The sequence below is a fragment of the Canis aureus genome, chromosome 33 (assembly GCF_053574225.1).
Source record: "Canis aureus isolate CA01 chromosome 33, VMU_Caureus_v.1.0, whole genome shotgun sequence".
Classification (NCBI taxonomy): Eukaryota; Metazoa; Chordata; class Mammalia; order Carnivora; family Canidae; genus Canis; species Canis aureus.
Window position 1 is genome coordinate 3,277,947 of NC_135643.1, and position 22,745 is coordinate 3,300,691.

Below are 22,745 nucleotides of genomic sequence, written 5' to 3' on the forward strand. Positions count from 1 at the left end.
TCCCAATTCCACCTCACTTTTGAAGCCCAAGCGGCAGAGACTCTAGAGTCTCCCTATAGGATTTTATTTTATATATTTTTTAAAGATTTTATTTATTTATTCGTGAGATACAGAGAGAGCAGCAGAGACATAAGCAGAGGGAGAAGCAGGCTCCCTGCAGTGAGGGTAAGCCTGATGTGGGACTTGATCCCTGGATCCCGGGATCATGACCTGAGCCCAAGGCAGATAGATGCTCAACCACTGAGCCACCCTATAGGAGGTGCCCCTCCCTATAGGATTTTAATTTCACTTCTCTCTTCGGATTCATTGTTTCTGGAACCTGCATAGCTATGTTTTTAGAGGACGAATTAGATGTCTGTGCCAGTCTCCCTCAAACACTGTCAGTACTTCCCTATTCCTGCTAAAATATGCCCAAATACCTAAAGTATGTCATTCAAGATCCAGCCCTGCCCAGAGGAAAGGTACACAAAGGCTGAGGCCAGTGCTGAATCCCAGTCATGACACTTTTTAGTCAAGTGGCTTTGGGTAAATCACTTGACTTTTCTAAGCTTGTTCCCTCTGCGGCACATTTTGATAAAAATTGCATCCCCTAGAGTTCCCTTGAGGATAAAAGAGGGGATGCGATGGGGCACTAAGTCCAATGCCTGATACCCAATAAATGGTAGCTTCTACTGCTCTCTACTACTCCCTCCAACACACAACGACCCACAATTCCCTCAACACAACCAGGGCTTTAGTTTTTAGCCTCCTGCATTTGATTTGTTATTCCAGATGCCTAGGATGCCCTTGCACCTTGTTATCTCCCCACCTCGGTGGTTCAAATCCTCATACTAGACGGCCAATAAGCTTAGCAGAGGAAGGACAAAACTACCCGGGTTCAGAAATCTAGTTCTCTCACTTCCTCCCTGTATGACTTTGCTGAAGTCACTCAATCTCCGTGTCTACATTTCCTCGTTTCCGAGACGGGGGCAGTCCCGGTGCAGGTATCCCCTGGCTTTCCAAAGTGCTTCTTAGGCCTCGTGGCCGTCACCAAATGCCGCGATTATCAGCACCTGTTTTTGCTGAGCGAAAGAAGAGAGGGAATGGGGCAAACCCGGGGATAATCTTGAGCATTTCTTTAGCAGAGGCCGTCGGAGAGGGAGCAGACGGGGCGCAGAGGGCCCCCGCCCGAGCTCCTGGCCCCGGCACGCTCTGGGCATCTCCGCCTCGACTCGCCAAAGCTTTGAACCAGACCCAGGAGCACCTGTGCTGCGTTTTGATTTGCTTTTGCATCTGCTGGCAAGATGCGTCCGAAACGTCAGAGAAGCGTAAGAGAGGTTATGGGGGTGCGGGTGGGGGTGGGGTGGGGGTCGGGAGGAGGGTCTGGCGCGCCCGCGGGTCTCCCCGTACGAATCTAAGGCGATTGCTTCCTCTCTCCACGACGTTCCGGCCTCCGACGCCTTCGCAGGAGCTCCGGGGCCGTGGCGGCGTCTCGGACACCCGGGGCCGCGTCTGCCTCCCGGGGCGGCTGCACGGGCCCGCCGGGGCGTGTTCTGGCGGCGGAGCCCGACCGCGCCTGCCCCGGGGTGAGCGCGGGGCCCCGTGGCCGCCGGGTCCAGGCCGAGCAGCCGGGCGGGCCTGGAAGCCGCGGGGCCTGCGCGGACACGGGCGATGCAGTCGCGGCGAGGAACTAGCGCGAGGGAGGGGCTGGACCCCAGGAAGTCGGCTTCGGGGGGGAGGGGGCGGGGGGAGCTCGGGCACCGCGGGGGGGAGGGGCGGGGGGAGGCGGGGGGGGCGGGGAGGGTGGAGGCGGGAGGGGCGGGGGCGGGGGGTGCGGGGGCAGGGCGGGTGGAGGAGGGAGGGGCGGGGGGCAGGTGGGCGGGGGCAGGGGCAGGGGGCGGGGATATTGGGCGGGGGCAGGGGCAGGGGCGGGGGGGCAGGTGGGCGGGGACAGGGGTGCGGGGGGTGCGGGGGCGGGGGGTGCGGGGGCAGGGCGGAGGGAGGAGGGAGGGGCGGGGGCAGGTGGGCGGGGGCAGGGGCAGGGGGCGGGGATATGGGGCGGGGGCAGGGGGCGGGGATATGGGGCGGGGGCAGGGGCAGGGGCGGGGGGGCAGGTGGGCGGGGGCGGGGGGCAGGGGTGCGGCCGTCGCCGAGCGCCCCGCGGACTGCAGCACCCCAGGTACGAGCTGCGGCCCCGCCGGGGTGGGGGGTGGGGGGTGGGGGGTGGGTGATGGGGTGGGGGGGCCGCTCCCCTCCACTCCCGCGGGGCTGCAGGGCGGGGGCCCCCGGCGCGGGGCAGCGGAAGGGCGGCGCCCGGGAGGGTCGTAGCGGCGGGAGCGCCCGCGCCCTGGTCTTTGCCCTCGCGGCCGGCGCCGCGCTCTGGGTCGGAACCGCCCCGGGGTCCCGGGGTCCCGGGGTCCCGGGCGGGGCCGCTGCCGAGCTCCGAGCTCGGAGCCGGGGCCTGGGAACCGCACCCGCCCTCGTGCGCCTTTTCTCCCCTGCCCGGAGACCGTTCATTTCAGTTCACCTGTTTCATTTTTTGGAGGCGGAAGAAGGGAGTAAACGGAGCGACTTCACTCCTCCTTGCAAAGACTCGCCTTTCCTCCGATCGCAGCGCAGCCGGGGTCAGTGCCCCCTCCCCGGGCTTTGTCGCTCTGCCGCGACTTCAAGACCGCCCTTGGGGGATCCCCGGGTGGCGCAGCGGTTAGCACCTGCCTTCGGCCCAGGTGTGATCCTGGAGACCCGGGATCGAGTTCTGCATGGAGCCTGCTGCTCCCTCTGCCTGTGTCTCTGCCTCTCTCTCTATCATAAATAAATTAAAAAAAAAAAAAAAAAAAAGACTGCCCTTGAGGACGGACAGCCGCCTTCACACCTTGTTTTATCGACATCACAAAGATGTGACTCATTAAAACATCGTTCTCCAAAGATCTCACCCTGGGCCCTATGAAGGCAGAAAACCTCAGAGGGACAAGAAAGGGACTTTCAAGGTGACAAGAAACCCAGACACTTGTTCTCAGAGCCGTGGGGCTGGTGCAGAGCCATCTGCTAAGAAATAGGGAGGGAAGATGGAGTAAAGGAAATGATGTAGATGTTCAAACCCCTTCCTGAGAAGGATGTTCAAAGTTCTGTTGTTAGGTCCCTTGGCCTCCGCTGTGCAGGGATTTCTTTACCTCTTACAATTGAAGTCAGTAATAATTATTAATAATTTACAGAGTCTCCCAGATCATCCCATATTGAACATCAGCTGCGGCGGTGTGGGACAGGCACCTGCTAAGGCAGACGCAGGGGAGTTAATGTCACACCTGTGGAGTGTGACTGTCCAGACTCAGTAGGGGGACACTCACCTGCTGTGTGGCTGGTTGGAACATCGTTGCTACCGTCTCTGTGCCCAGCCTCTTTTTTTTATTTTTAATTTTTACTTATTTATGAAAGTCTCACAGAGAGAGAGAGAGGCAGAGACACAGGCAGAGGGAGAAGCAGGCTCCATGCACCGGGAGCCCGACGTGGGATTCGATCCCGGGTCTCCAGGATCGCGCCCTGGGCCAAAGGCAGGCACTAAACCGCTGCGCCACCCAGGGATCCCTGTGCCCAGCCTCTTTATGTGCAAAGTGGAGATGTTATCGATGACACCTAGCTCCCTAGCCTGTTGTGAGCTTACAGTAAATCATTCATTCAATAAGTATTTTTTTGCTGCCTTTTATGCCCCAATGAACGAACATGACAAAAACTCTTGTGGAATTAGCCTCCCAGTGCTTTTTATGTTACCTGGCACATAGTGAGAACTCAAAATGCCAGCTGATATTATTACACATAGGATTTCAATCTATGCCAGGAGCAGTCCCCTCGCTACCCTTTCTACTGATGCGGAAACCAAAGCTCAAAGAAATTGGGCTTTAAGAGGCAAAATCAGAAGTAGTGACACCTTTTATCCACTATGTATCTAGAGGGATATGGTGTTACACCTGGTAACCAGAAAGCCCACTGCCCTGGGCTACAGAGGACCTGAGAAAATCAGGCTAACCATCAACAGGGACAACTAGTGTAATTTCCTACTGAACTTTGTTCTGGGGCTATCATTGAATTTTTAGAATATTTTGTTTCCAGGATTGGTGGGAGCAACTTGCACTTCTAAATCAACCCTGGAGATATGCCAGCATGTTTGGATAATGTCTACATGTGAAAAGCGCCTGGGTTCCCAATAGGGCTCCACCAAAAAATTGCCCTTTTTACCGCTGTGGCCTACCAGGAGCTAGACTGCCTCCTCAAAGAGCAGGCAGGTCTGTTTGTAACAGGCGTAGGCTTGGAGCCTTGTAAAATGTAAATGAAGATAACACAATCAAACACACAGAATCGAATTGAAGCCAGCTAAAATTTGCTTGGGGATGGGGTCAGGGGAGACCATTTCTGTTTCTGTTGTTGTTCCCCACGATGGTATCTATCCTGGTTAAAAGAACTCAGGAATCAACATAGTTCTGTTGGATTTTTAAACGAGTCAAGAATTTGCTTTCCAGGAAACATGTATGTAAACCTCTTAAGCACACGGATTTTTTTCTCTTTTGCTTTGACCCCTTCCCATGTCCAGCACAGCCCCTTGTATATAGTAGGTGCTCAGTAAGTGTTTGCTTAGTTTGATGTTAGAGACACATTGTCTTACTGAGGTGGTTTCTCTTTGAATGTTGACTTCTGTTTTCTGGAGAATCTAAAGATTAGGGCTATCCTGAGATTATTGTATTCTGAATCCCATATTTATTCTGTTTAGTAATCTTTTTCTTTTAATAGGTTAGTGTGATCTTAACTCAAGCAAAGGTGGGATATCATGGCTTCCATCTGGGTAAGTAAAACTCAAGCCTTCATAATACAGTAATTTAGTCAACTCAAAATACAGAAAGTCAAAACTAAAAAAATTTTTTGAAAGTTGATAAAAGGTTGATTTGAAAATATAACGTTCCAAAAAAGCTAGGGGATGTCTAAAAATAATAAAATATAAACAGGTATTGTAGAGGTACATGTTTAAAATAATTTGTGATGACACGGAAGCAGAGGTTAATAACAGAGTAAATTCAGTAGGTGATTTGGGAGTTTATATGATAATATTTAATTTCATATTAGGAAAAGATGGCTTATTCGATAAATAATGTTAGGGAAATTTCTAGCCATTTGGGTAAAAATAAATCTGTATTCCTTCCCCCTTCATACACTAAAATGCATTCCAGATGGATAAAATACTGAAATGAAAGAGATGAAATATGGGTGAGTGTTAAAAAGTATCGCGGAGTAGGAAAGACAGTTACAACCATGACACAACCAAGAGCCTAAAAGAAAAATATTCATCTACTTGACTGCATATAAACCGGTAATAAAAAGACAAAATACTATGATTCCATTATATGAGGCATCTAAAGAAGTCAAATTCTTAGAGACTAAGAATAGGGTTGTGTTTGCCAGAGACTGAAAGGGATTTGTTTGCTTAATGAGTAAAGAATTTCAGTTCTGCACAATGAAAAAGTTCCGGAGATCTGTTTCACAATAATGTGAATTTTCTCACCACTGCTGAACTTAGGCTCAAAAATGGTTAATGTGGTCAACTTCCTTTTATGCACATGTTTTTGTTGTTGTTCCCATAATTTAAAAAGCACCCCTGAGATTTCTGTACCTATTCTGTTCTCTTTTGCCCTCTTATACACAAAAGCACATCACACCTAAACACAAATAAGCAATCAAGTAAGTCCGTGCTTTTCACCAAAACTCTAGATCAGTTTGTTGTTCCCAGGGGATGGTGAGTTTATTGGAGTGATGTGGTCAAGAGAGAAGCCTTTGGCTGCTGTTGTAGTACATTGCGGGTGAAGATCAGGAAGAGCTGGTTTCCTAGGTCTGTGTATGCTAGATGTTGCAGCCCTCTCATTGCTTCAGAGGAGTCAACAATCTGTGTGGCATAACTATTTCCTCTGGAGATGTTGCATATATCTCTGGTCAGGCATGTTGTTCTCCTACTTAACCGCTGATGAGAAACCCTGATACCTTATCGCTTTGTGCTCTTTGGACCAAGGGCCCCTGTAGGTTGCCCTTCGGTCCATGGCAGGCACTCGGGAAACCTACAAATTAGGACGTCTAAGGAGCATGACAGGTGTAGGGGTTGCTGTGGCTGTTGCCTTGGAAGTGGCAGGCAGGTGCTTAGGAGCCCTGGGGGTGGCGGGGCCAGCCTCTTGTCCTGCGCACATCTGGGCGGTCCTCGGTCTCCAGGACTGGGTACCTGATGCCGCTGAGAGTGGCCCCGCGTTCCCGCTGGTGGCGGCCTGCAGGTGGGAGGTGGCAGGTAGTTTCCACTGGCCGGGTCTCCACTTAGTGAGCACAGTTAGACCCTCGCCATCGGCCCTGGGCTCCACGCCCACCGTCTTGGGGCGAACCAGCCGTTGTTGTAGCGGTTGTTGAGTTTGGGTTGTGAGGCTTCGGCTTCCTGGCCCGGGGCTGTGTGTCCTGCTCCTCTGCATCCGGAGCTGGAGCGGCTCTGACCGCCTCCGTCGCGGGGCGCCCGTCCCACCAGCGCAGCTGCAGCGGACTTTTTGTTAAGGTGGCATAGCAATGTCTTCCCCATATGTGCCTCCCAGGGTACTGGCTTTCTCAAGCAAATGTTCCAGGCCCTTTGCTCCTTGGCCATTTCCTAGCTTCCTTTTACCATTTGTTTGAATCCTCACTAAGTATTTTTATTATCCTACTAAAATTTTTCTTTTTTTAAAGATTTTATTTATTTATCCATGAGAGACACAGGCAGAGGGAGAAGCAGGCTCTCCGCAGGGAGCCTGACTCAGGACTTGTTCCCAGCACCCTGGGATCACGACCTGAGCTGAAGGCGGACGCTCAACCGCTGAACCACCCACGTGCCCCCCTACTAAAATTTTTCCAAACTCATAATCACCGTAATCATTATGAACTGTTATAACATCTTAACTTGTTATATATTTCCCTTCCCCACTCCAAACTTTATAAATCAGGAGAGGGAATGGAGAGCCACTCTGGAACCAAGGGATAAAAGACATTTTACAAAAATGTAACTTTACACAAATGTGATGCCTACAAACTTTGTCTTAAAAGAGTTCATCAAAAGGGTAAACACTTAAAGCAGCAGGTACCTGCTGCATTGGGCTCTCCTGGAAGAAGGAAGACAGTCCAGCCACAATCTCAGGTCTTCTTTTCTTGACTCTCTAATTGGTTAAAAGGCAGGCTCTTGGATATGACCTGGAGCAAGTAACCTAGTCTCTCGCTGTCTCTGTTATTTCACCTGTAAGTGGGTATAACAATAGTACCAACATCATTTAGTGCTTGTAACAATTAACCCAGATCGTGTAAAATGCATTAACAGTGCCTGGCACATAGTGAGCACTCAGAGAATGCTGAGTTTTAATCGTTATGATTTCCATATGTTATTTAAAGGCATATCCCATACTAATTAACATCCCTGCAACTGTTTTAGTAAAGGAGCTTCTGCCTAACTCCTGGGCCCGATTTTATTATAGATCAACATCTTCCTCCCCATTGGAGGCTGTCTCTGAGCCATCTGAAAACAGATGGATTTTCCCCAAATAGATTCTTTCTGACCATTCCTATTTGCAGTATCTTTTAGAGCAGTTTTAGGTTCCCTTTACCCTTTAGCAAGGGTACAGAGATTTCCTATAAACTCCATGCTTAGACACACGCATAGGGTTCCCCATTATCAGCATCCCCCTCCAGAGGAGTACGTTTCTTGCAACTGATGAACCTACACTAACTCATCATAATCTCCAGGGCCCACACTTTACACTACAGTTCACTCTTGGTGTGCTACATTCTATGGGTTTGGATACTTATATATAAAGACCGAATACTCTGTTCCCGCTTCAGGCGGGTATGCTGCAGTACAATTCAGACACTAACCATGTGGAGTTAAACTCCACAGGTTTAAGAGTTTGGCCCTTACTTCAGACATCAGCTGCAAATCTCAGAGCCACTTGCTCTTCTGACCCATACATTTGAGGATTTTCATGACCCTCTCGTGTTCAGTAATTGTCTAGAACAAATCAGAATTCATTGAAAGTGCAGTATTTACGATTACTTTTTTTTTTTTTTTTTAAATAAAGTCTACCTACACATAGAACAAGGTCTGGAAAGGCCCTGTCCCTCTGGAGTCAGGATGGATCACATCACCCTCCCTGCACATCATGTGTCCACCAGCCAGGAATCCCTCCAAACCTCAATCCAGAGTTTTTACTGGGATTTCATTACATCGGTGTGATTGATTAAATCACTGGCCACAGGACTGAACTTAATCTCCAGTCTCCTTCATCTCCCAAACTACCAAACATCTCCATCCTACACCTATCTAGAGGTCTGCCATGAGTCCCTTGTTAGCATGATAAAGACACTCCTAGGGATCCCTGGGTGGCGCAGCAGTTAGGTGCCTGCCTTTGGCCCAGGGCGTGATCCTGGAGACCTGGGATCGAATCCCACGTCGGGCTCCTGGTGCATGGGGCCTGCTTCTCCCTCTGCCTGTGTCTCTGCCTCTCTCTCTCTCTCTCTCTGTGTGACTATCATAAATAAATAAAAATAAAAAAAAATATATTTAAAAAATAAAGACACCCCTATCAGGAAATACCGATAGTTTAGAGGCTCTGTTCCAGGAAGCCAGGGCAAAGACTAGAAATATTCTTTATTGTACCATACATGTATAACTCACACTGAAGCTGCACAGAATTTTAAAATATCATAGTCCTTTTTTTTTTTTTTTTTTTTTTTACTAAGATTATATTAACACTCAGGCACTGGTTACCTTGTGCTGATCAGAACCTCTGCTTGGAACTTACTATCTTTAATAATAAGTAACATTGGGTAAATGTTTTGTAATAAATACAGATTAGCAGATAGAATCACTCAAAACTTGGGGTCTATGAAGAAGAAATACTTAAAGGGATTCTTTTTTTTTTTTTTAAGATTTTATTTATTTATTTATGAGAGACAGAGAGAGAGACAGAGGCACAGGGAGAAGCAGAGGGAGAAGCAGGCCCCATGCAGGGAGCCCAATGTGGGACTCAATCCCTGGTCTCCAGGATTCCATGCTGGGCTGAGGCAGTGCTAAAATCCTAAGCCACCCAGGCTGCCCTAAAGGGATGCTGATAGTGGAAAAGTTGGGGAAGACTTAGTTAGGGTGGAAACTTCCTAATAGGAAAGACTAATCCCTGAAAATGTGCTCTTGATGAGAAAGAGAGCACAACTTTCCTTCCCCACCTGATCTTTCCTTTCTTTCCTGGGAACAAGATTGGTGCACTTTGACCCACGAGGACACAATGGTCCCATTTCTGCTGTGTAATGTGAAATAATGACATCAGCAGAACTCCCAGGAAAGGCGAAATGTGCTAATGTGAGAGAGAATTTGGGAAGGTCATGCCTTTCCATTTCTCTTCTATGGATGGCATCAGTCCTGGGCATATGATGCTACTGGTCTTGGGTACAAGAAGTTGGTTAGAATCCTGTCAAGTTCAAATGTCTTGTTTTGATGGAAACATCCCATCACACATTTCTTTCCTGATGTGTTTGCTTTTCCTAATCATGCAAATCTAAAACATGTGTGGGAAGGACACCTGTGTTACATGCATGTGGTTGTGTTGACCTTCTCCTCTGGTGTCCCTGCCTACCACATCTCAGGGCTGGAACATTTGGCTCTATAACTATTTTTATTGAGCTAGACTTTTCACATCCCAAGGAGAATGGGCATCAGGCCTCATTAGGTGCTCTTCAACATGATTGCACCTTCCAGTCGGGTATGTGTTTTAAACCATGTTCCCCAAAGCTTATTTAGATAAATATTGGTAGCTGCAAAAATGGCCCTCTGCAGGAAGTTAATGAAAAACAGGTAAAATCCGGATTTCAAATCAAAACAGTAGAGCTTTGTTTCATGACAGAGTCTAGAAAAAAACTGTCCAATCTGATCCAGAAGAGAGAGGCTTCCTAGGACTGAATGGACTAAGTGTTAAAGAGCTATCCTTTGCCACTCCCTGGCCCCAACTCACTCATGAAAGTATAGGGCCCCTCTTTCACATTTAATCATAATAAAAAGTATAACTTGCCAAATCTAATGAGTAGCTATTGAAAAAGCCTGGTAAATCAGAGGCAAAGAGGAAAAAGTTTTAGATTGAGAGCAAGGAATGTGAAGGGGAGGAGGTATAATTTGATTCTCTTGAATGCCTATGTTTTGGTGGATGCAGAGCAGTTGGAAAATGCAAGTATTTTAGCACTGAGCAGTACGATTAATACAGACATAGAGGTTTCACACAAAATAGAAGAGAGTAGTTAAAAGGACAGAAAATTTTCAAGTCTGCCCCTGCCTGCATCATCAGATCTTTGCTCCTTTCATTTTTAACCATTCGTGTTTGATTAAATACTTCACCTAGGTTCTGGAGCCATGTCTAAATAGAAGTAGTGACAGCCCCATCTGAACAGCATTTACAAAAGAAGAATGCATTAATCAGGTTTTTGAAGTGTGTCATGGAGCTCTGAAAAGTCTGGAAGTGGCATTTGAGAATTATCAAAGGAAGCAAGACTCAGAATAAGAAAGCATTTTTTTTTTATTCGTGAGAGACACAGAGAAGAAGGAAGAGAGAGAGGCAGAGACACAGGGAGAGGGAGAAGCAGGCTCCATGCAGGGAGCTCAATGTGGGACTCGATCCCGGGTCTCCAGGATCACACCCCAGGCCAAAGGCAGCGCTAAACCGCCATGCCACTGGGGCCGCCCAAGGAAGCATTTTTTATTCACTTACTCATTCAACAAATATTTATTAAGATCTACTGTGTGCCAAACACTGTTTTAGGCTCTGGAAATACAGAGAAAGAGAAATTTTATTTTCTTATTATTTTTAAAAAAAGATATAATTTATTTATTCATGAGATACAGAGAGAGAGAAAGAGAGAGAGAGGCAGAGACACAGGCAGAGGGAGAAGCAGGCTCTCCGTAGGAAGCCTGATGCGGGACTCTATCCTGGGACTCTGGGATCACGCCCTGGGCTGAAGGCAGGTGCTCAACTGTTGAACCACCCAGAGGGTAGAGGGAGGAGCAGGGGTGGGGGAAAGGAAGAGGGAAGGAATCCCAAGCAGACTTCTCGCTGAGAAGGAAGCCTGATGCGGGGCTCATCTTGGGACCCTGAGCTAAAACCAATAGTCAGACACTCAACTGACCGAGGCGCCCAGGCACTGCAAATAACAACAATTATTAATGTCAAGAGCTCCTGTTAGTCCCCTCCCCCTTTAATTTAGACATTCCTTGCTTTAATTTATTTTCCAACTGGTTTCAGGATCATTGTCCCTTTGGGGGCATCTGAAGGTCATGTTTGAGAAAAGGAAAGCAACCAAGTGGTTAAGGGATGCAGATGGACATCCGATCAAACGTAATTTTTTTTTTGGAAAAATAAAACTTTGCTAAGTATTTGTGTCCTACACTAGCATGACACTTTGTTAGGGTGTTAGGGTTAGTGCAAAAAGAGGAGGTCAAGCTTTGATTAGTAATTTAAGTGTTAAAGAAGGAAGCCTGCAATGAAGCAGGCCATGCAAATAGTTTTGTCTGTAAAAATGCCAGCATTCCTGAAACAATGAGCTCATCATCAAATTCTTCTTCCACCTCCCATAAAAGAATCTATGACTTATTTACTCATTTTGCTTTGGTTTTCTGGGCAGCTGAGAATGGAATAGAGCAGCAGTTCTCAAACTTGAGCATGCATTAGAATCCTCTGGAGGGCTTGTTAAAACACAGATCCTGAGTCTTGGCCCCAGAGCTGTCGTTTCATTAAGACTTGGATGGGACCCGAGAATTTGCATGTCTGACAAGTTCCCAGGTAGTGCTGACATGGCTGACCCAGTATCTATATACTTCAAGAACCACTAGTGTGGAATCCTGTGAAGCATTGTGATATGATAGAGAGCACAGGGCGTTTTAGACACAAGCAGGTGGGTTCGCATTCTCAGGCCATCCCTAGTAGCAGAGCCATATTAAGCAAATAATTTCTCTGAAATCGAGTTTTTTCCATTTTAAATGAGAATAATAAAATCTACTTTGTTAAGGTCATTGTAAGACTGAAATAGGTTGTCTATAAAGCCCTTTGTTCAGAGCCTGGCGTGTGCTAATTTAAAAGATTCTATTCATGGGCAGCCCCCGGGTGGCTCAGCAGTTTAGCGCCTGCCTTTGGCCCAAGGTGTGATCCTGGAGACCCGGGATCGAGTCCCACGTCGGGCTCCCTGCATGGAGCCTGCTTCTCCCTCTGCCTGTGTCTCTGCCTCTCTCTTTCTCTGTGTGTCTTTCATGAATTAATAAATAAAATCTTTAAAAATAAATAAATAAAATATTCTATTCATTTCTTTACTATAAGATTTTCTTTCATAGTTCATGTAAATATTTTTGAATATTCTGGGTAACCAAGTCTATCAAACGAATAATACTGTTTATTTAAATAACTGAAACAGTCTTAAAATTTTCATCAAGATTCTGCTTCAGAATTTCCAAGCCATTTTTCAAACTGGGGTGTGTGTACGTGTGTGTATGTGTGGCTTTTTTCTTTTAATTAAACAAACAGTTCCTGCCCATTTAATTCTTACTAGGTGGCAAATTACATAACACACTGGGAATTTCAACCTTCTCTAATTTTGCGCATTGGAATTTAGCATATTTTGATGTGTAGGTAGTAGAGGGCAGTGAAGGTCATGGCTAGAATGGAAATCTTTTTCATGAGCAGTTGGAATCTGACTGCAATTTTGTCTTCTTGGATTTAGCAGCAACCATGTAAATGCCTGGGTAGCACAAAATCACCAAGGAACTTCTTAAACATATAGAGACCACCTTAACACCTTATTTCTGAAGAACGTGTTCAATATGTCTAATGCGGGATTTGATTCACATGCATTTTAAAGAATTCCCCTGGGTACAGACACTACAATTCAAGGAAGACTAGGAGTGGGCTGGAATGGTCATGATTGCATTCAAATACAGATTTTACTGCCTACCTAGCTTATGTGGGCTTGAGCAAATTCTCCAATCTTCCTGAACCTTGGTGTTTTACATGTGAAATGGGTTGCTCTTACTCATCGGGGCTGTTGTGCAGATTACACTAACCCATATGAAGTGTCTTGCGTGGTTCTAGGCATGAAGCACTTAAATGCTCTAATATTGTGGTGGTTCTTTTAAAACGCCAGACACATAAGGTGGACAAATAAATCAACACAAAAGTTCCGAGATGGATGGAAATGAAAGGAAGCCAATTGACTCTGTGAATCCGTAAAATATTTGTTAAGCCTCAGAGAAAGGATTCTCTGAAGATTATGTGGAAGTGACTGATTTCTTACAGGTGCCTTTAGATCAGACACATTTACAACTAGTTTCTGAACTGTTATAATCATTCTTATAGAATTCAAGCTCTCTATTTTGGTTGTATTGGAGCAAATTGTTCAACTTAATCTATTGAATCAGCAGATTATCATTTTTTACTGTGCCAGAACATTTGTTTTCCATTCACTTTAATGTGACAAGATAATGTCCTGTCATGAAAATATTAAACACTTCAAGAGAGCCTAAATGAAGCCATATAAGCACAAGACAGCAGAGCCAATATTGTTCAGTAGCAGGGTAGGAAAATCAGTTTAGAAAGAAAACAATATTACTGTAGAAACATGTTCTTATTCCAAGAGTAGGAAATGCCGTATAAATTCATGTTCACTTGTATTTGTCTCAGCACCTTTGTGGTTGTTCTATAGTTTCCTAACCAGTTTTAAGATACTTTATTCTTCATAAGATGGTCTTTCCCAGCTTACTGACATGTTACTAATTTGTGTGTTTAAAATTAGTATCATGGCACTTTTCATTTCCATACTGTTCCTGAAGATCTATGTCAACGGAGCTTTCAAAAGGGAATTTATCAGCTGCAGCTGCACACCTGTTAAACAAAGCTCAAGAACAGGCAGTCCTAATGGGGTTTTCATTGTGGATCCTTTGGTGTAGGGTTCCCTAAGGACAATGGTCAGCATTAACTAAAACATCCTAAAAAAAAAAAAAAAAAATCCTGAAGTCTGTAAACCGCAGTTGCTTCTGTGTGAGGTGCAGTGAAGAGCTTTGAGTTATCACTTGAAAACAATGATACAGGAAATTCTCGCTTTCTAATTGCTTTCATGTAGATGCCTCTTTAAAGCAAATATTCTTCAGAGTCACTGGGATTAACACAATTTATTGCTTTAGAGAATAAATGTTTTGTATTTCTAATTTGTTACACAAGAGGGGGGAAGGAGAGGCCTCTTTGTATATGTGGCAAATGTCATATTGCCTGCATGTCTGGGAACAGGAGAGTCTCTTGAACCTTGACTCCTTAAGGGAAAGAAAATGTCACAAATTATGGGTTGTGCTTCTAGCATGCATGTGCAAATGCCAACCAAGAGGTCATTTCGAACTAGTGGCACTTTCAAATATTTCCTTCCAGGGTGGACACCGAGGGACAATGCACGATTACCCGGGCTTCAGCCCATCAGTGGATGCTGAAGCCATTCGCAAAGCAATCAGAGGAATTGGTGAGTACTGCTTCGCAATTCCTCTCTTCATGTTGAAGCAAATCAGGAAAATTAGAATTTAAAAGCGCATTGGTTCAGTTTGCCCAAGTTGGCTTACTTGACTAGAGAAATTATAAGGGACTTTTAAAAACTGTGAAGTAGTGGGGTGCCTGGGTGGCTCATTGGATTAAGCATCTGAGTCTTGATTTCAGCTCAGGTCATGAGCTTGGGGTCTTGAGATCAAGGCCTGTGTCAGGCTCCACACTGGATGTGGAACCTGCTTAAGATTCTCTCTTCCTCACCCTCTGCCCCTCCTTGACCCCCTCTAAAAAATAAATAAATAAAAATTGTGAAATAAGGAGGAAAAATGCATAAGGCACCGAGTTTTATTAAATCTTAATATTTGCCACATTTTACTTCCTATGAAATAGTATATCACCATCACTGGTACCAACAGGAGTGATCATCATAATACATTATTATAGATAACATTCCTGCTGATTCTTCCTGGACCTCTTTCCCACCCCATTTCCTAGGGATAAAACACCATCCTAAAGTAGAGTTTATTCCCATGAAACTTTTAGTTCCTTTTTTTTTTTTTTTAAACTTTTAGTTCCTTAACTACATGTGTACGTACATATTGTTTTGCACGGTCTCTAACAGTATAAACTGGAATGATACTGTGTGTTGTAAGGACGTTCTTCTGCAACTTCTTTTTATCCCTTAACATTTTGTTTTTGAAATTTTTCCATGTTGCTCTGTTTAGCTATATTTCATTAACTTTACTTTCATAGTAGTCTATTGAGTTATTATAAGATGGGATATTGATGGAACATGTAAATTGCCTACAATTTTTCTATTATATAAAAATGCTGCATTGAACATTTCTGCTTATGTCTTGTTGTTTGCTAGCATTTCTTTAGAATATAACAAATGGAATTTCTAGGTTGAAGGTGTCCACCTTCAAATTAACTAGAAATTTTGCCAAACTGCTGTCTGAAATGACTATGCAAGTGAGCATTCCTCCCGACAGTACATGAGACTTACCCTTGCTCCCTATTCTCACCAGTACTTGCTAAGGTCACACTATTCTGATTCCCAGTTGAGTAGGTCTACAGTTGTATCTCATCCTGTATGTGTGTTTGCTTCCTCTCTCCTCCTTATCCACCGTGACTGATACGGCAGTCTCCTCCTTTCTTGTTCATTTGCTCCTTCAGTGAATTATGTCTTCATATCTTGGATTGTCTTCTTCATGATTGGCAAGATTGTTTTTTGCAAATTCTGGGTACAAACGTAAAAAAAAATTACAATCCATGAAAATATCTTCTCCCAGTCTGTGTTTTTCTTTTAACATTGGTTATATGACTTATATTGCATAGAAATTTTAAATTTCAGTGAAATCAGATTTGCCAGTATTTTTCCTATGTATTTTTTTTGTAATGAGCTCATAAAGATATTCTCCTGTATTTTCTCCCCAAAGTTTTACAATCTTAATTTTCACTTTGAGATTTTCAGTCTACCTGGAATTAATGCTTATGTAAGTTATTTAAAGGTATCTAATTTTATTTTATCTCCTGTGGCCAGTTGATTGTCCCAGCACAATTTATCAAATAACACATCTTTTGCACACTGATTTGTAATGCTGCTTTCATCTTGAAAGTTTCTCTATGTTTCTGCTCTGTTATGCTCCATTGGTCTGTTTGCCTATCCTGTCTCAATACCACATTGTCATAATTACTATTCTAATTTTATGATTAGTGTCTAGCAAGAGGAAAGCTTTTCTTGGCCCTTTGCCCTCCACTCTGAATTTTAGGGTCAGTTTGTCAATTCCATGAAATATACTCTTAGGGGTTTTATATCAGTATAATATTCTCTTATTTCTGTCTGTTTGGGTTTATATTTTTCTGTCTTTAAATGGCAGTTATTTCTTCATTTATCTCTATGCCTTCCCTACTTATGCTCAATGTTGAGTAGACTGTTCCATGAGGCTAATGTCAAATTGAATGAAATAATAGTCTTACATTCTATTTCTTTTCTTAATATTATGTTTCTTCACAAACTTTTGCATTTTGGGTTGCAGACCTGATTTGAGATGCTTATGAGGCCCATTACTGATGTGTTCTCAGTCCAGAGCCAGGTGTCATAATGGTATTTGCATTAGGGATGTGTCAGATCCAGTCTCTGAACCATGAGGCAGCTTGTTTTAATTTTTGGTCTTGAGCATGTACAAAACTAAGAGGTGAAAAACCTCCTAGCATGCAAACTTCATGCAGCTGCCAGTAGTAGTAGTTACTGTTGAAGTCTAGGGGCAAAGGGCATACAGATGCAGAGAAGGGGTAGAAAATTAGAACAGAGACTTAAGGCAGGAGCTAGCCCCTGATGAGCAGGTGTATGAGCTAAGGGGCTCGAGCTTCATCCTGAAGGTTATAGAGAGCCATTAGGATTTCAGCCAAGGGATTGACATGATCAGGCACATTTTAGAGAATTTAGTGAGGCAGTAATGTATGATATGAATTGTAAGGTGGCCAAATCAGGAGGCTGTTGAAGTTTCTAGGTGAAATACGATGTGTACACAAGGGCAGAGACGAGGACAGATTCAAGAAATGCAGATGATTGCTACAATGTAGGGAGGGAAGAAAAGAAAGGAGTACAGGATGACAGCCAGGATTTTTGGTTAGATGACTGTATCTGTAGTGATGTCATTGATAAGGGAACATAGAATGAGAGACGAGTGACAGAGGAAAGAGAAGGAGAATGAATTCAACCCAAATTCTTCCCTTCCTCTATGCATTGGTTTCAAACGATTCATCACGTTTTCTTTTGTTCACAACAGATATTAAGCATCTTTGGGTTGATGGTGAGTAAAATCACTTTCGTTTCATTTAGGAACCGAAGAGAAAACGCTCATCAGCATTCTGACTGAAAGGACGAATGCACAGCGCCAGCTGATTGTTCGGGAATATCAAGCAGCATATGGGAAGGTACAATTTGATTAACATAACAGCCAGTAAAGAGCTAATCACTATGGGTCAGGGATGCTCCTGCGTGATTACACCCACGGATCTTTTGTTTCAGGCCGAGTATAACAGAAAGTACCTTGTGTATCCAGTCAGTAGCCTGGAGTTTGAGTCCTGGTTTGGCCCTTAACAGGCTGAATGGGCTTGCTTATGTTATTTGATCTGCCTAGGCTTTAATTTTTTCACCTGTTGAATAAGGAGGGTTGTCCTAGACCAGTGGCTTTAAACTGGAATGATTCTGCTCCCCAAGGGATATTTGGCAATATCTTTGATTATCACACCTGGAGCGAGAGAGAGAGGGGGGGGATGTTTTTGGAATCAGTGGGGGGAGGTCAGGGATACTGCTAAAGATCCTGTGATGCACAAGATGGACCACACAGCAAAAGAATTATCTGGCCAATTATCTGATAGACCCTGTCTTAGATCATCTTTGATTTCTCTTCTGACTTTAAAATACCTTTGTAGTTGTAGATTTGATTTATTCAGCAAATGAAAATTTACTAAGTAGCAGAAACTATACAAGAACTGTGCAAGAACGTTTGTGGTTTTTCCACATGGTATATTTGTTCAGTAATAAACTATTCTGTGTGAGGAGTCGAGTATCACTCTGGATCTGGGGAAGAGCATTTCAGACAGAAGGCACAGCACATGCAAAACCCCTGAGGCAAAAACAAGCTGAGAATATGTAAAAAACAGACAGACTTCTAATATGGCAGGAGTACAGAGCCTAAGGGGAGTAGGTGGAAGAGATGGGGTTGGAGAGGGTTAGACTATGCTGGGCCATGGGGTCTTCGTACAGAGTTTAGGTTTTATTCCAAGAATGATAGGGAATCATTGGAAGTCTGTAAGCAAGGGAGTACTAGAAACTGATTTACATTTTTGAAAGATTATTTTAACTTCTGTGGCTCACAAACTGTGGAAGGGAAAGAGTGGTAACAGAAAGCAGTCAGGCTGTTGAGACCAGGTGAGAACCGAGACAGTGTTTTTGGTTTTTTGGTTTTCCTATTAGGGCATAATATCCTAGGAGTAAAGACTGTGTCTCACTTGATAAAGTTTTGGAATATAGGTGAGGTTTGGTGGAGTGAGGTCTGAGGTCCGGAGCCGATGACCAAGAAAGAATTCTTGAGACATCTTTGGTGCAAAATGGTGGTTTTATGAAAGCCTGGGGACAGGACCCGTGGGCAGGAAGAGCTGCTGTCTGGGGCCTGTGAGGGGTGGCTGATTATACACCTGGGAGCGGGAAGGGCTTGGGGATAGCGTACTCTCTAAGGAATTCTGGAAGCACGGTTTCCAGGGCCTTGAGGGGACCAGCATTGTTGGAGAAAGGTCACTTACTACTGTCTAATAAAGCCTGAGTCACGAGACCCTTCAGATGTGTACCGGTGGGCCATGTGCTTGGAGGATGATTGTCAACACATGTCTTGGGCGTTTAGAGTTAAGGGGAAATTTCTAAAGGAATTTTTATATGTTAAAGTAGTCTTACAGGTCCTGGGGGTCTGGCTAAGATTGCCTTCCGCCCTTAGCAAAGTATGAACATCGAGGCAGTTGAGTCTGTAGAGGAATGTCACTCTCCTTGTTTCAAGGACTTGTCAGTGTGCTTTGTCCTCAGCTAGCCCTGTGTCCCCCCATCATCACTCACCTTTAAATGCTTAGCTCAGAGCAGATGCCCAATACACATCTGTCAAATTAAATTAATTGCCAAGCTTCCTGACAACACACAACACTCGTGTCTAGAGGACACGAATGATACGTTGGCCTTTCAGGATTTCCAAATACGGAGGAAGGATGAGGTGAACGGTGACACCATTTCTCACAGTGGGGTGGAATGAGAATGTGTGGAGTCAGATTCAGCTGGAAAGTCCTGGATTGAGGAAGATGGCAGTAGAGTTTAGCATTTAGAGAGGAAACTCCCTCTGGTAATGAAAGCAGAACTATTGACACTTGGCTCTATCTCATTTGTTTTGCCTGCCGCCCCCCGCCAAGCCCCCCAGTGGCATAGTAGATGTTGGGATGTAGCACATTGTCATAGCGATCTGGGAGGCTGCCAGCCTCTGTCTCAGAGCTGAAAATAATCAAGAGCAAGAAAAATAATAATTCAATAATGCTCCTTTGAATATTGAAAATAACCATGTTGCCTGCCTTCAAGCAGAGGAAACGGACTGTACATATATAATGTGTGAAACAGGGACAAAGGACAATAAGAAGCAATGCCAGCCCCATTATATTTACGGTTTTCCTTGCTGTTGTTGCCAGAAAACTGCTTTGATGACTCCTGGTCTCACACACTTAGCAGAGGCAGGTGACCAGGCACTGTACTTCCTTCCCTTTTCTCTCCAGGGCTCTTTGGCAGTCATTGAGAAGCATCTACTCATGAAGCTGGGTGTGATTTATAGGGCTCCTCTTCCTCTTCTTCTTCCTCCACCCCAACTCAAGTATTGAGAGCATCTGGGGCCTGGGAATTGCATTTTGATACACAGTTCCTATCTGTGGCACCTGTGTAACCTCCTCCACTGGCTTTCCTTCCAAAAACCTATAAAACAGAACATTTTGGAAGCAATCACAAAATGCAGTGATATGCTTAGAAATATTTCACCATTTCTCTATTCCCTGTGAATTGGCATGTTTTTGTCTGAATTGATATATTTGTTTATCTTTCATGATGTGACTTTAAAGAAAGAAAAAGGAAAAGTACTTCATGCTTTCCTCTTTGGGGTTTTTTATTTTAGGAACTGAAAGATGATTTGAAGGGTGATCTCTCTGGCCACTTTAAGCAACTTATGGTGGCCCTTGTGACTCCTCCAGCTGTGTTTGATGCAAAACAGCTGAAGAAATCCATGAAGGTATGAGCCCAATATGAACCATTTCTGCCTAAGATTCAACTATGTCATCAAGAATAATGATTTACTTCCAGTGCACACTTGAGATATGGGTGTAAATAGGATAGACTTGGATGTCATTCTGATGCTGTGCTACCCAAGTGGTAGAACAATCCTGAAATGGGGGACGATTGTGGAACCTTGAGCCCAAATGTTCCTGGGCTGAAAGGATATCATCTTTATCCGAATTTCATTTCCTTGGTTTTGGACTCAAAGAGTCAAATTTATTACTTTGTTGTCACAGAGAGTAAATGGCACCATCATCCACCCCATTGTTTAGGTCAGAAACCTAGGATTACCTCTGATCCCTTCTTTCCCTCACTCTTCAAAGCTCCCCAAATCTATCTGCAAGTCCATTTGCTCTTCTCCTAAATACATCTGCAAGTCTATCTATCAGAAATGTATGCGTGTCTCTCAAAACCCATTACTACCTTTCTAGTTCAACCACGACCATCTCTTGACTGGACAATATCAGTGCCTTCCTCATTGGTCCCTTGCCTCTATTTTTGCCCAACTGGAATCCATTCACCAAGATTTATTGCAAGAAATTTGTTACCTAATTAAGGATCTTACTATGCACATCTAAAATCTGTTGGGCAGGTTGTCAGGAAGGGCAGGCTGGAACTCTTAGCAAAGCTGGAGCTGCTGCCCACAAGTAGAATTTTTTCTTCAGAGAAGCCTGAGCTCTGCTGTTAAGGCCTTTTAACTAACTAAATTGGGCCCACCTAAAATGTCTAATATGATCTCCCTTGCTTAAAGACAATAATGGATTTTAGTTACATCTACAAAATACCTTCATAGCAGCACCTAGATTGTATTTGATTGCATAACTGAGGATTGAAGCCTAGCCACGTTGGTAAAGTTCCATTAAACTGCCCACCACACCCTCTCCTCCCTCTCTCCTCAATTCAACTCTATAGCTACACTGGCCTTCTCTCTGCTGCTTGAACATTCTAAGTTTATTCCTACCTTGAGGTCTTTATATATGATGTTCTTTCTATCTGGAATGTTTTCCCTCCATATATTTTCTATCAATTCACTCCGTTTTATTTTCTTAATTGCACCTATTACCATCTAAAGTTAGCTTGTCCCCCCCCCCACTTATTTGTTTTTTTATTTTTTTGTCCATTCAATTAAAAGGCAAATCTCTATCACAGTTGGGAACCTCATCAGTCTTGGTCTGTATCTTCTGTTCCAAGAGGAAAACCTGCAATGAAGTAGGTACTCAACAAATGTGTTGACAAGAACAAGAGGCAGGAAGGAGTCTAGGTCCAAGGAATAAGCTGTATTCTAACTCCTTATCAGAGATAGGACTTTCTCTTCCTTGGAAGAGATATGGGCCCCCAAGAAGCAGATGGCAAGATGGAATGAAATACACAAGAGACTACCGGGGGGAAATCTTATGAAGGATAAAGAGGAGACAGAGCAGAATAGGTTGGGTGAAGCTTCAGATGGTAATACAGGTCTCTGACACACATAAAAGGAGAGAGGGAGGGAAGGAAGTAGGCTCAGATAGGAAGAGCTTCCATATAGAGCTCTGAGAAAGTTGTGGCAGGCCAATGGGGAGCTCCTGAGCAAAGATTGCCCTTTGGAGAAGTCCCAAGTGGGGCAGAAATGACCCAGCTCTGGTACTTCTTCCATGTTCGGTAACTTGCTGAGAGCAGCTTGGAGGGAGCATGACTTCTTGGCAAACTGTGGGGCAGATCCAAAGCTATGGCAGTTGGAGTCTATGGACCAACTACCTTATTTGCAGCAGATTCTCTTAAAATGAAATCTGAGCAGCACATTTCTATGGCTGCCTTGTCGGGGACAGTTTAGCAGATGTAATCATAGGATTAGATTCACCAACAAGGATTAGAAAAATTTCTCTCTTATGCAAAAGAAATCCATAGTGAAGCAGTCCAGAGCTGGGTGTCGTAGCACTATCATTATCAGAGACTCAGATTCCTTCAATCTTGAGGTTTTACCATCTTCAACCTGTAGATTGCACTTGTTGGCTAAAGATGGCAACTCAAGATCTGGGCATTGAATCTTTATCCCAGTCAGCTAAAAAGACAGAGACAAAGAAGAGTTCATTTTCTCTCTTTGAGGACTCTCAGAAATTGTATGTGGTACTTTACATATATTCTATTGATTATCACTTAGTTATATGAATAAACATAGTTCTAAGGGAAGCTGAGTAATACAGTATCTATTTGGGTAGCTATGTGCTAGTTAAAAATTGAGGGTTCTATTACTGAACAAGGAAAGTAAGAGATGAGGTCCATTCAATTTTGCTGTGAACCTAAAACTAACCTAAAAAATAGTCTGTTTTTAAATGAATGGGTTA

General features: G+C 44.2%; 1 protein-coding gene and 1 pseudogene across 5 annotated transcripts in view; one reads left to right on the top strand and one right to left on the bottom strand.

The window, feature by feature from the left end:
• The window catches only part of LOC144304151 (coiled-coil-helix-coiled-coil-helix domain-containing protein 2 pseudogene), a 176,556-nt pseudogene that overhangs the window by 3,486 nt on the left and 150,325 nt on the right, over positions 1 to 22,745 (bottom strand). The gene's annotated exons all lie outside the window — the stretch shown is intronic.
• Positions 903 to 22,745, top strand: part of ANXA3 (annexin A3) — a 43,558-nt gene continuing 21,715 nt past the window's right edge. Inside the window, exons 1-7 of one of the 4 annotated variants that reach the window (XM_077882616.1) lie at positions 903 to 983; positions 1,122 to 1,307; positions 2,525 to 2,603; positions 4,759 to 4,810; positions 14,457 to 14,544; positions 17,410 to 17,504; positions 20,267 to 20,380. In XM_077882616.1, coding sequence (XP_077738742.1) covers positions 4,796 to 4,810; positions 14,457 to 14,544; positions 17,410 to 17,504; positions 20,267 to 20,380 — 312 coding nt within the window. In that variant the 5' untranslated portion in view covers positions 903 to 983; positions 1,122 to 1,307; positions 2,525 to 2,603; positions 4,759 to 4,795. Of the gene's footprint in view, positions 984 to 1,121; positions 1,308 to 1,492; positions 1,566 to 2,075; positions 2,159 to 2,524; positions 2,604 to 4,758; positions 4,811 to 14,456; positions 14,545 to 17,409; positions 17,505 to 20,266; positions 20,381 to 22,745 lie in introns of those variants that run through there. The other 3 variants (XM_077882618.1, XM_077882617.1, XM_077882615.1) reach the window with 3 other exon arrangements.